Source organism: Phalaenopsis equestris, unplaced genomic scaffold (genome assembly GCF_001263595.1).
Source record: "Phalaenopsis equestris unplaced genomic scaffold, ASM126359v1 Scaffold000372, whole genome shotgun sequence".
In the NCBI taxonomy this organism is placed as follows: domain Eukaryota; kingdom Viridiplantae; phylum Streptophyta; class Magnoliopsida; order Asparagales; family Orchidaceae; genus Phalaenopsis; species Phalaenopsis equestris.
The window spans coordinates 724,519-738,751 of record NW_018164814.1 but is presented as its reverse complement, the minus strand read 5'-3'; the positions used below and the strand labels follow the sequence as shown (position 1 = coordinate 738,751).

Genomic DNA, 14,233 nt, shown 5'->3' with positions numbered 1-14,233 from the left:
AATCGAGTAAAGCCTCAAAATAGTCTCGAGCTATTTATACGAGATTTTTTTTTCTTAAATTCAATCTTATAATAATAGGTTGTTCAAGACGTTGAATTTTTCATAGTCTTTTGTAATTACTCTGACTCTTAACGTCTGTTTGGGGCAGTTGCAACTAATTAGGGTAGCTGCAGCTTATTGAATATTCTACTGATAAGCTAGGTGCGGTAACTATTACAAATTTTTATTTTCTGGAGAAAGTGAGTCCGCAGCCAGAAAGCTGCCACCGGGCCTAGACAGGTGCAGTAGCGTTTTCAGCGTTTTGAGAACGCATAAGTTGTCAAAACGTGGTTTACCCAAACAAGTCAGGTGCGTTTTCAAAACGTCATCGCACCAAATAAGCTGCCCCAAACAGACCCTTAGGATATGTTTGGTATGTTATTTTTAAGAGGGTGTAAGTTTGATTTAAATTAAATTCAGCCGAGCATAATAAGTATAGGTTAGATATTAAATTCAATATTTGTTTGTTTTATTTATTAAATTTGGATTTATTAAATTCATTTATTAGTTAGATTTAACGGATTTAGGGCAAGAAAAAAAGATATTTCCAATTAAGTTTATGCTAAACAGCTCAAATGGATTCAAGTGGATTTAATTTTAATTAAACCAAATATTAGCTTGGATTTAATTATATTTAGATTTAATAAATTAGGATTTAGTTTGACAATTTCTTGGAATTTGAATTACTGCTTGTTTCATTGTTGAAGTTTTTAAATTAGGAACATTTGCATACATACCACCCAATTCCTATCTATTTACATATCTATTGAATCATAAAAATGCTTTCTTGTAAGACACTCTGAGAGTTAGAGTTGAGAGGAGAGAAGTGAAGGAGAGAGAAGTTAAGATTGTCGCAGAATCTTCAAGTGTCAGAACCTAGTAAGCGTGGGAATCCAAAAGTGAAAGAATCCAAAAGTCATTTTGTTGCTGTCGTGACCTCCTATCACGACCTCCTATTTATAAGAGTTTCCAAATACAATTACATGTAAGGAAATAACAATTATTATAATTGTCTGAATGATTTTATAGGGATTACATAGTAATAAAGTAAAAGTTGATGTCGATTGGTCGTCTAAGACCTTAAGGTTGATCGGCTATGCGCCGAGTGCTTGGGTTGGTCGGCTGCATTGGTCGATTGTATCTTTTTCATGGATATTCAGCTACGTGACAGAGATGCATGTCCCTTTGACTGTGTTTCCCCGTCTGATGGTTGCGTAGGTCAGAAGTCTCCATCTACCGACACTTCGTGTCGGTCGGTTCTACTATAAATTCGGGCGACTGCTTGCTAGTGAGATTTGTGCTCCCTAACTCGAATCTCCATCCATACGCCCTTATTTCTGGTCATTCAGTTTCTTCGAGATTTGTGCTAGTATATTTATTAACACCTAAAATTCAGTTTTTTACATTTATATCAACCAAATCTTTCATATCACATAAAAAATAAGACTATTTGAACTTTTCAAAAGTGAAATACACATTCTCAGGCATAAGTAGGCATATGTGTATGTATGTTTGCATAAAATTTAGCCATCGATCGGGTTGGGCTCAATTCTATTGGCCTAAATGTTGAAGCTATGTAATGACAAAGTTAATAAAGGAGTCTGATTGTTTAACAACCCTTGTGTTATAGCTAATACTATGTGGACGCCATTAATGTTTGGGGGCAGTTAGACTATTCTGGCCAAAGAAGCATGTTGATTTCATGAAATTATTCATTTCGTACGTGCATGATTTGATAATTATAACTATCCTACCCACTTCAAGTAATATAATCCTCAATAATGGAAGGAACAACACGGACCATCCCATAAAATGGGATTTTGGATAAATTTACTACAATGCTCCTTTCAAAAATCTATAAATAAAAATCATTTTCAATATGTATGTGCCGGGGAAAGCTAGGGGTGTAAACGAGCCAAGTCGAGCTCGAGCCATCCTCAAATTGAGTTTGAGCTTGATTAATTAATCTAGTTTAGATTGAGCTCGAGCTTAAGTCATGAGTTTGAGCAGGTTCATGAGCCAACTTGTTTATTTTAAAAGGCAAAAAATAATATTAGTTTATGCCATTATTATAATAAAATGATAAATAGAATGAAAAATTAGAAAATAAATAATAAGAAATCAATTTATAAACAATATAAAATATCTTTTTTTAAAATATTTTTAATAATTTAAAAATAAAAATCGTAAAATTTAATAAATTTTATATTACTATATTTTTAAACGAGTCAGCACAAGACTTAACAAGTCGACCTGGCACAATTACACCCCTCCCATTTCAAGATTTTTCATGTAACAAGTTTGACCTCGTGTATTCTATTTTATATTTGTGTTGAATGTAACAAGTTAAATTTTATATTAAACATCATAACTTTACTGTCACATAATATATACAAGTATTTAAAACCTTACCACATATGTCACGCATAATGTCTCTTATTTACATTTATAGTGCCCACCAATTAAAAAAATATAAAAAATAACACCACCCTATTAAAAGCAATAACCTTATTAGTAATCTCCCGTCCTCTCACTTGCATTATTGCTAGCTTTTTATTGTCTCCATCATTCTGCCGTCCATAACCTGCTTGTGAGCTCAGCACCCGACCTCCAACAACCGGCTGCATGCCCCTAATTAAGAGTTAAGTATGCAGACTTGAAGAAAGCTCAATGTCAACAACCCCTAACAATCATCATCATGATTATTATCTTCATGCTATTGCTGTCAGATCATTGTTACTCAATTAACATTGTTGTTTGCTAACCCAACTTATAACAATAGAAGGAAAAAACAAGTGATTGTAATAATGTATCCACATCTTCGATTAGAGAAAAAGTGAAACTCTGCATGTTAATTACACAAACTTGAAGAAAGCTCGGAGTCAAGAACGATTAGCAAGCTTTGTAAAACACCTCCGACTGCTGCTATAATTTGATTATGATATGTAGATTATTTTATTTTTTATTTTGATTGTTCTCTTGCTCACTATTTATTGAGGTGTTACTTTTAATATGTAATATTCAAACTGGATATCTGCTTCAGTGTATAAAGTGTGCAACCTGGGCTGATTCTGTTATAAATAACACAACAGTACATTGACAGAAAGATCTTTTTATCATAAACATTTACAGATATACAACTGTACAAAACAAAGATACAGTTTCCCTACAAAAATTTTGCGCAGCAGCTTCCCGGCACAGCTGTTGCGCAACAAATTTTTAATAAGATGTAGTTGCCCCAAACATACTCTCAATTGGCTTTGTTATGTGTCAACCCTTTAACAATAGGACAAGCAAGTATTTAGGTTGTAAGATTGTTGTTCTTTTAGTTTTCTTAGAGAATAAGTTGTCTAGGAGAATTGTAGGTTGATCAACCTATTGAGATTTTTCTTTTAATGAATTTGGATGAATTCTCTTGGTTATGGATTTGAGTTTTTCTAAGATCTTATTTTTTATTATTATTTACACATTACTTATTTATTTTATTTAGATTGTGGTAGCTTATTTTTCTTATTTTGTTTGCTCACTTTGGTTTCCTATCCTCTCTAGTGTTAGTAGCTTTGGTTCTTTCCTCCTTATGTTGGCTATGCTTGTTTGTTTTCATTTGTTCTATGGACCTTTTGGATTTGGAAAATTTTGGTTAACCTTTTGTTTTTTTTTAGCTTTTTAGATCTTTTTGGGTTTGGTAGTTGATTTTTGAAGCTCTTGTTTTGCTCGAATTGATATTGCAGGTTCTCTAGATGTTGTTTTATTGATCTTTGGAGCTCTATTTAGATGATATTATTTGGATTGTTGTTGATTGGCGGTTATCTGGTTGCAAGAAGATGTTATTGTTCTTTTGATTGGTTTGAATTTTTTATTGAGGAAACTGCTTGGACATGTTGATGATTGAGGAGCTTTATTTTGATGTTGATGTTTAGAGATGTTGTTTGACTACGAGATTTGGTATGCTAAAGCTATTTGAGCGGGGGCACTTGTTTCCTTTTTGTAATTGTGTTTTATGTTGTTTGGGATTTGCTGTTATGAATCCAAGTAATTGCTTCTTGTGACATGACTTCTCATCTTCCAAAAAATGTATCATTCACTTTGATTTACATGCACGTCACATAATTTTTATATATTTACATGTCTTACACCTAAACTTTCATTTTTTTGCATTTATACCATTAAATCTCAATTTTATATTAAAAAAATTACTATTACTAATTTTTAGCATGTAAAAAATTAAAATTTAGATGCTAGATATATAAATAATGTAAAACGGCACTAAAATTTCTTCGGTTCGCCACTTGTGCCTCCCAGGCGACCCGACGTTAGCTGACAAAACGACGTTAATCTATAGTCTACAAAGACGACGAGAACCTAACGGCGCCGTTTGATCTCTCTTTTACAGTGTTGGGTTGAAATTGCGAAGTAGAATATCGGAAAGCTCTCATAAAGAAGACCGAGAGGCAAACAGCGAGCTAAGGCTCCGCTCCCCTTCAAATCCCTACTTTTTGACTGATCCCTTCTTCTCCACCTCCCAAGTCTTCGTTCCTCTTCTACCCATGAAACTTCGCGGTCAAATAGATATTTGAACCGGCTTAGATCGGCAGATTTTGAAGTTTCTGCGGTGAAATTGGAGGGATGGAAGTGTTTTTCCGGCGATTGATGGCGGTTTTCCGGTCAAAGATGTGATCTTGGAGGAGGTGAGGTGCTGATTAGGTTAAATGGTCTCATGTTTTGATTTATAGTATTGTGGATTTGAGGATACAACTTTTTGCGTTTGGGAAATGTTCTCCTTCACCATCAAATGCTTTCTCTTTTGCAAATTTGAAGGGAAAAAAAAGGGTTGAAAATGAGGGATCTTTCTGCTTTTGGTGCTGGTTCTGATGTGTAGGCGTCCATCTCATTTGTTTCAGATTGATTAGTCAGATTGGTTTTCTGGTTTTATGGGCTTTCAGCAGTCGTTTTTTAATTATTTAGCCTATTAATTTTAAGAAACTCTTAAAAATCCGATAAAAGATCATACAAATTGCAATCCTATCAATATCCTTCTCTTCTGCTATTCTAGATCAAGGATTTTTTTTTTTCTTTTGGATATTTGATGTAAAATAATCCGAAATGAAATTGCTTTGTGTTCTTAGTTTTTATCTGTTGGGTAAAAGTTCATCTTTTTTCTTATTTGTCGCAGGTTGCTTAATCGAACTGGCTTTCAGCCCATCATCTTTCAATACTTCTTTTGCTTGTGTTTCTTCAACCTCATAAGAAGAAATCCTCTACATCCCACAGGCTTCCACTAATCCATCTCGGCCACTGAAAGCTACAAATTTTAACTTCTAAGCCACAAAATGCAATCAAAATCCAGAATACATGCAGATTCGCCCCTTCAAGAGGACCAATTTGATCGAATTCCTGACCCTCTCATCCTCCAAATCCTTAATTATGTTGCCGACATCCGTGCTCTCGGCCGCTGTGCGGCTGTTTCCAAGAGGTTTAACTCTCTTGTCCCCCTTGTCCACGATGTATACGTCAAGATCGACCGCGTCGTAACGGTGGACGGCGACACCTCCGATGACTCCCTAAACCTCTCCTCCTCAAAGCCTAGGAACCTCTTCTCCCATCTTCTTAAAATCCTGCTTCTCACCTTTCTCAAACCATTCCACAATCTCCAAAACTCAGGCAGCTCAAACAAGCCCCTCCTCCCCCAGCTATCCCACCACTCCCCAGCCCAAGTCCTCAAGAACTTCGCGCACGTCCGCAATCTCCGAATCGAGCTTCCGGCAGGCGATGTTGGCACCGAGGACGGTGTGGTGCTCAAATGGCGAGCCGAATTTGGGAGCACGCTCGAAAATTGTGTGATACTTGGTGGAACCAGGATTGAAAGAAAACTGAATTTGAGTGATCAGGATTCTTCTTCTTCGGCTGAGGACAATGGGAGCATACCAGAGTCATTTTATACGAACGGCGGCCTGAAATTGCGCGTTGTGTGGACGATTAGCTCGCTGATTGCTGCTTCCACCAGGCATTATCTTCTTAAGCCAATAATTAAGGATCATCCTACACTGAGAAGCTTGGTTCTTACCGATGCTGACGGGCAGGGGACGCTGATAATGGGTGAGGAGCAGCTGAGGGATTTCAGGGAGAAGCCATTGGCAGCTTCAGCATCGGCGAATCGAACACAGGTGCCCGCATCGAATATGAAGCTGAGATATGCTCCTTACCTGGAGCTGCCTGAGGGAATGGGGATGCAAGGAGCTACTTTGGTAGCAATCAGGCCTTCGAACGATGGATGTGCAGCCACCGTCGGCAGCACAGGTTGCGGCGGTGGCTGTCATGGTAGCACTCGGAAGGAGATCGAGGCATTCGTTAGCGGGGCGTTCGATGGGCCTTTCAGGGCTGCTGTAAAGGCCCTATTGAAGCGGAGGACTTACTTGCTGGAGATGAATGGGTTCTAAATCTTCTAGTTAGCTAACATCAACATGGTTTTGAAATGATCAAAGATGCATCTTTGATGATGTTTTCTTTTGTTTTTGGATCAAAAGGTGAGTTTGGTAGTTTTTTAAGAAAGTTTGAATCATCTCTCCTCTCTGCATTGAGCTGTATTGGTTGTTCTGAACTTATTTCACTTTAAGATGTATAATACATTAATAACAGTTGGCTAAATCTTCTCAAGAATACTGAATATTGATGAAACATTAAACATCTTTGCTTCAAAGGTTTATTTTTTCAATTTTTTTTATTTGGTGACTATAAGCACATGATAATTATGTGATGTGGGACTATTTGCAGAGCTTTTTATCTTATGAATCTCTGCATAAAGTTCCCTTCGTCTGTTCTTCTGTTCTTGTATAGTCTTATGGGAAATTTACATGCTTATAGCATAATCCTTATGTATATATATATATAAACTGTATGATTTATATTCATGCCATCTAATGAAAAATAAATCTTTTAATGCATAGGTAAGATATGTAAAAAAATGAAGTTTTGGTGTTAGATATGTAAATACATAGGAATCAAGTGGTTTGTATGTAAATCTTCCTTGTCCATTCTGCATATCTCCTTACAACGTTGTTTTAAAAGATGTTGTTTTAAACGAGGGTGCATTTGCATTCCTACCTAACAATTCTTATGTTGATTTAAATTTTTAACACCTAAACCTTCATATTTACATGCATAACACTCAACGTCTTAACAATGCTCAATTTGTAAAAGTAAAATGTTCTTTTTGGTGCATAGGTTTATAATACCAAATGTTATCGATGTAAATATGAAAATTTTGGTGTTAAATATGTAAATACATAAAAAATTGTGAGGAATTACATATTTGTGCATGGTATTCGCTAATGATTCAGACCCTTCATTCTTTAATTCGGTTGGGTTTATCTGTAAAATTAGTTGACTTATTATTGTGAAAAAAAAATCTTTAAATACAAAGATTAGCAAATCATATTATAATATTTTTTATACTAATCACATCTTAATTAATCTTATTGGACTATTTTTGATATTTTGGTTATTATTAGGTCGCTTGATAATGATGTGTTATACAACCACCTTCTCAAATAACAATATATTCTGCATTAGAAGTAAGTAAATGAATAAATAAACTGAAGATTTAAATCTATGTTTAATCCATATAATTAATATAATTAACGAGTAAATAAATGTTATTAAGTTAATTACAAAAGGCTATGATGTTGAATTGAACTAAGAACCGATATTGTTTTTTCAAACTTTGGTGGAGTTGGTTTAAGTTGGACTATCTAATCCTATTTTGAATGGGGTTTGTTGGGTCATGGAATGCATAAGGTAGGGCTAAATATAAAATAATACACTGGTGCATTAGATTATTTTTATACTATTTTACTTAACTACCAATATATATATATATATATATACACAAGATGGGACATTTGAGACATCTCTTTCTCTGTCTCAGCTTTCGAGTGTAAGAGAGGGGGTTTATTTATAAATTTTTATGGTGATTTTTAATCAATTTGATTGCAATCGTAAAGCGATCTCCCATGATCGCATGATTTGTTTGATATTTTATAAGCTAATAATGTTAAAATTGTATTATCTTTAATTCCTAGGATTTGGTTGCCAAGCCACATTTTGAATGTAAGCATACAATTTTCAATTTTTAACTTTGGTTCAAGTGTTTAGTGTGGGCTCATTTGGAGTCACATCCGACTATTTTTTGTAGTGTTGAGTTTGACTATAAATTTGTTGAAATTGGTTCAAAGAAATATAAATTTAATTTTGATAGTTTTTAATGCAAACTCTGCACAGGATTTGTACTTGATCAAATAAATATTTTGCTGAGATATATAGTAATTAATCAAATTGAGGCACAACACAAATCTCAAAGCAATTTTGTGCAAGAAGGATTCAAACATTCAATTAAAAGTCATCTAGAACTATGATTTTAACAAGTTTATAGCCAGTCAAGCTAAACGGATCCATGAGACGAATCCAATGATAAAAAAATTGATTCAATCCAACTCAAATCAAACCTATGTCAAGCTATAAAACCACTTTTAGAAGTTTTCAGTGCATGATTTGAAGAGTAAATGTACTCTAAATCTTACAAACTTATAGTTAAATCGAGTGTCTCCAGATCACAGACTTCCAATATCTTTCATTAGAAGAGTGTGATGAAACTTCTGAGGCTCTCCAAGGGCTTCTGATGGATCTTCAAAAAAGCTTGGGAGTTCTTCTGTGACTTTTGTGTAGTAGCAGATTGTCTTACAAACATTTGCCTGAACTCTCCATAAGAATTAAGTGATAACACATACAGGTAATTTTTTGAACCAGTATAAAGTGATTTTTTTAATGTCATAAAGACAAGTTCTGTGATAGTCTCGATACAGGATCTATGGAAAAAGGCCCAAAGAGTTGATCCTTTCTCTAGACCTTCTTTCCCCTCTATTATATATGCTCAATAAATTATTAAAATACAACTCAAGTCGTAAAAAAATCTATCCATGATATCTGAATGCAAAAATTACGTGTGCGTCAGGTAGCTCCTAAATGAGGATACAACATATGTCCATCCTTGATATCGATCATAATTTTTGTGTTTTGGTAGTTCCAAGAATCGTCAAGAAGGTGAGTTAGACTTGTGAGTCTAATTGTTCAGTTAGTCAAAAGGAACATGCATACCATATCAAGGAGCTAGTTCAAGAAGTCAATCGTGCATTTCAACTCAAAAGCTAGTGTAAGACAAGCAACACATCGGTGAGTCTGGTTGGCAAGTCATCTTAGTGAGTCACTCTGATGACAATCAAGTCTTTTGGATAATTTGACTTATTGGGCCCGCAAGGGTTGCTAGATATATGCTTTGACCCATAAAGACTGATTTTTGTTTGTGTGCGTGCGCGCGCGCGCGTGTATATATATGGTATAAGAATCAAAGTCAATTACGTGAGCCGAAATTATTTCTTTGAGATTAGGTTGGCTGATAGATTTTCCAACCACATGTTCACAACTAACAAATTTTGCATTAAAAAACAAAGGAAATCATTTTGTATTTACAAATCTCACACCTAAATTTTTATATTTATCATGATGATAGTGATATTTTAGATGTGAGCGTTATGTGTGTAAGTATAAAAATTCAGGTGTGAGATATGTAAATACATAAGAATTGGGTGCTAATTGAAAAAATCAACTGCGTTGGTTGATGTAGGTCATGCCATTAATCCATTATCTCAAAAAATCAACTGCGTTCGTTGATGTAGGTCATAAATACGAAAAAAAAATATTATCTCAGAAGTACTGATGAAGAGGTGTCACGTATGCAATGGTCCCATCATAATGCCACATGACAGCACATCATCATCAGTACTCCTGAGGTAATATTTTTTCAATAAATACAGGTTTGCCAAACAAATCCAATTTCATGACCAATTGCCTATTAAGGGAATATTATAACTTAGGAAGATTTACATCCAAACGGCTTAATTCCTATGTATTTACATATATAACCCCTAAATTTTAATTATTGCATATATAGAATTATATTTATGCATGAAAAAGTATCTTTTTAAAAAATGAAAATTACCACATATTTAGATGCACTTATAATATGAGTCTAAAATAGCATATGTAGTATATTAGGTGTAAATGTGGTTAAGACATGTAAATACAAAGAAATTGGGTTTGTTGATTTGTTTATTTATATCCGACGCTAATTTTCGTTGGTCAATTTCGGCACTCCTGTGCCGTTATGTTAGTGTTGTTTGTAATATCGACGAAAATTTTTTGTGACGGATTTTGGTGATGCAGATTCAGACGTAAATAAAAATTTGACGCAAATTTCGACCCAAGATCAATTAGTGACGCTCAATTTAACGTCGAATATTTTTTACACTGATCGAGTAATTTCATGTAATGAACCATACTCCAAGTGTTGATAGCGGAATAACCTCCCCCCCTATGGACTTAGATGTATTTGTGATGAATCTTGTAAGTCGCATTGTATTTAATTATTTTTTGCATTGTACAAATTTATTTTCCGTGTTTTCTTACACAATAAAATATGCAATGTGTAATATGTTGATTGACAGTGTGTGTCGGGCGACGCCTGCTTTCTAGCAACAAATGGATCAACGCTAAACAAAAATATGCATAACGCGATGATTTATAACGAGTGATACACACCAATTGGTGAAATTACATTATCATCCATGAAAGAATATTGTATCCTAACTATTGTAATTAAAATCATCATGTATTATTGTGTTCTCATTTTTTGTACCAATGTGGTGCAAGTAAAAGTGGCATACTTTATGTGATGTCAAATATTTTAGTGTTATTAATGTAAATATGAACTTTTAATTACTAGCCAAATGCGTAAATTGAGTTTTGGGGCGGCGGGGGATCTGCGACGCGGCACTGCATCAGCGATGATGTTAGCTAAAGTATTCATTATGGTTCAACTGACTGTCCAATTGTTTTTCCTCATGGCTGCATTGTGACGTGAAATGAATAACTATAATTTAGGATTGTTTTTATTTAATTAAAAAAAAAATATATCAAACTTATGACTTCTAAGATTGACTAAAAATTGTAGAAGTTTATTTTGTACATGTTTAGCTTGTAAAGTGAATTTCTACTTCTGATATATCATATATAAAGTTGTCATTGTTCCGTTCCAAATAGTTTAACTAAATAGGGGGAGAATGATCAATTTCTCAGAAACAGCCGTCTCACAGCTGCTTTCACACAGCTGCAACAAATAACATGTCAACTTCCCCACAACAGCTTCCCGGGACAGCGCATTGTCATTGTTTCATTCCAAATAGTTTAACTAAATAGGGGCAGAATGATCAATTTCTCAAAAACAACTGTCTCACAGCAGTTTTCACACAGCTGCAACAAATAACCTGTCAGCTTCTCCACAGCAACTTCTTGGGACAGCGCAGCTACAGCTGAAAAGTCGAAAAATCACAGCTGCGCCAAAGTAAATATTTTAAATAAACTCTAGCTCTTCGATACACTTTTTTCACGCAATTATTCACTCGAAGTTTTCAATGAAGTGTGGTATGAACAAAAAAAACAATATGAATTTCAAACATTGGTCATGGGAGAGACTGCCACTTGTGGCATCGAATCCAGCACGTGTCTTAGCCCTAGAAAGCACGCATGTGGATTACCTTTGAATTAACCTATTTTTTTCAGGAAAATTTATTATAAAAATAAGTTTGATAAAAAATAGTTCATAATTCAAAATTAAGATTTGTATTTTATTATCATTAATAAATTAAATAATATTATGGATATTTCGATATATTTTATAGTATTTTATAAATTAAAAAGATAATTTCACGTTTTAATATTAATTTTAACGGTAAATATTACTACATTAAAGTGCAAATTTCATGCAAAACTCAAACTACATACAAAAAAAATTATTTAAAAACCTAATAAATAAATATATGCAAACTATTTAATAAATAATTTTGCACCTCCATGCTAACTCTAATTTTATATCATTTTTTATACTCTTTTGGTTTGCTCAAATATAAAAATAAAATAAAAATATATGTGATACAAATATATATTAGTAGTATAGAAAATTAAATTTTTTTTTTCAAATAGGGGCATTTACATACCACCCAATTCTTATATATATATATATATAGATATATGGCAGAAGGTATGTAAAATTTAAGTTTTTGATATGTAAATACCTAGGAATTAAGTGGTATGTATATAAATTTCCCAAAAGATGCAAGTGAAATTTAGTCCCACATTGGTTTTGCTATAAAAAAAATAATGTTTTTAAAATTAAAAAAAAATGTCATAATTTTAAAACAATTTTAGGAAATATTAAAATGTATTTAAAAAAAAATTTAGTTTAAGAATCTACTTCACTAAGTTTTAACATTTATATAAAATTAATTAGTTTCATTAGAGGGTTAAAGGAAAAAAAGTTAAATGAGCTGTTGATTAATAAAATAAATTATGGCTTTAATCATAATCCATTATGGACAATTAGGGTAAAATAATATAATTGAGGAAAGTCAAATAACTAAATTACATCCTTCTATTAATAATTTTAAAATTTTAGTGGACATAATTAAATTATATTATTTATCTTTTCTAAACTATAACGAATGTTGTGGTATTTTCATCCCTATGTTATCGTCGGCCCATCTTTTGCCCGTAAACCCACAATGATATGATGATCCTGAGCATATAACTGAGCTGAGTCGAGCTCGAGCCACCACCCTCAGCTTGAGCTTACTTATATGAGTTCGTGCCGGTTCTCCACTTAGCTTGTTTGTTATTAAAAAGATAAAGTAATATCAATTCAAGCTAATGCTATAATAAAATGAGTAATCAAGAGATAAACAACAATAAATCATTCAATCAAAAAATGTAAAATAACATTTTAAAAAAATTTATGTGTTGTACATGTAAATATGAAAGTTTAGATGTCAGATATGTAAATACATGAGAATTGTGAGGTAAACATATTAATCAGCTAATATTGAATAAATTATATTTTGATGCTGGACTCCTAAACAAACTAATATTTATATTGCCTCTTTCCTTCCCTTTTGAAGCGATTCAATAATTGCAAGGGCTAAAATGTATAATTTTGGATGGTATACCACACCTTTGTTCGCTTCCAGAGTGTACCAATCATTTTTTACCTGCAACTAATGCTTAAAGAACAATAATGTTTGACAAAATGTCAATGAAAACCTCATCATTGAGCAATAATGTTTCTGAAAATTGTTCATAGGCCTAGTTTTTTTTTTATATTTGATCAATTATAAATAGATCTTTAAAGTTATTTAGATGACTATCTTTAATTTTAATTAACAATGTGTATACAAGTTGGATGTATACTTCCTTTGAGAGAAGTGTAAATACGAAAAAAAATATTACATCGGGATCACTGGATGTCCAGATGATGGCGTGAATCACATGATGCTCATGCTGCTTGTACGACAGTGTGGTGTGATTCACGTCGTCGTCCCGACATCTAGATGAAGGCGTAATATATTTTTACTAATGTGAGCGCGTACTTCTGATTAAAAGTGTACAGGCAATCAGTTCAGATGATTTGGATGAAAATTGAATAGAAACATGGACAAGAGATGAGTAATATGTCTAAGTGAATATAAAACATGTATTTATATATTATAGGGCTTGAGGAAGAAGAGAATGCATACTAATCACTAATTTGGTATGAGCAGAAAGAAGGATGCATGAGCCCCAAAAAAAAAAAAAAGAATTATAGAAATATCTATATACATACCACATAGTTCTGATCTATTTACATATCTACCACAGTATAATATTTACATGTACACCAATTTGGTCACATAATCAGTGTATTAAAACGCCTATTTTTCAATATTTTTTTATGTGAGATTAAAAAGTAGTCCTGTGGATGTAAATAAAAAAGTTTAGGTGGTAGATATGTAAATACATGCGAATTGTGCAGTACGTAAATGCACCAAAATTACATCAACATAATTCCATATTTATCAGAAAACATCCCTATTCAACAAAAATAACCCCTACGCTAACCATGTATTTGCATGAAACCAAAAAAAAAAAAAAAAATAAAAAAATAACATTATCGGTTTTATGCATTGTAGGGAGCAAGAGTGCTCACACCTAAACTTTCATTTTTACACAGCACTGTTTTCCGATGGATGAAAATATGGATTTGACTATTAAAATG

The 14,233-nt window shown here is 33.2% G+C and overlaps 1 protein-coding gene across 2 annotated transcripts; it reads left to right on the top strand.

Annotated features, from left to right (window-relative positions):
• The first annotated feature begins 4,444 nt into the window (after positions 1–4,444).
• LOC110026485 (F-box protein At4g18380-like) lies at positions 4,445–6,736 on the top strand. Of its 2 annotated transcripts, none has more exons than XM_020727437.1 (2): positions 4,445–4,727; positions 5,213–6,736. In XM_020727437.1, exon 2 carries the CDS (start codon positions 5,370–5,372, stop codon positions 6,474–6,476), a length of 1,107 nt encoding a protein of 368 aa, XP_020583096.1. In that variant the 5' UTR covers positions 4,445–4,727; positions 5,213–5,369; the 3' UTR covers positions 6,477–6,736. The 2 variants fall into 2 exon arrangements, with proteins under 2 accessions (XP_020583096.1, XP_020583097.1); XM_020727438.1 differs by lacking the exon at positions 4,445–4,727 and adding an exon at positions 4,771–4,914.
• Positions 6,737–14,233: the final 7,497 nt, after the last annotated feature.

Bases quoted from the DNA above. Each gene is read 5' to 3' on its own strand.
- LOC110026485 (XM_020727437.1), top strand. From the start codon at position 5,370: ATGCAATCAAAATCCAGAATACATGCAGATTCGCCCCTTCAAGAGGAC.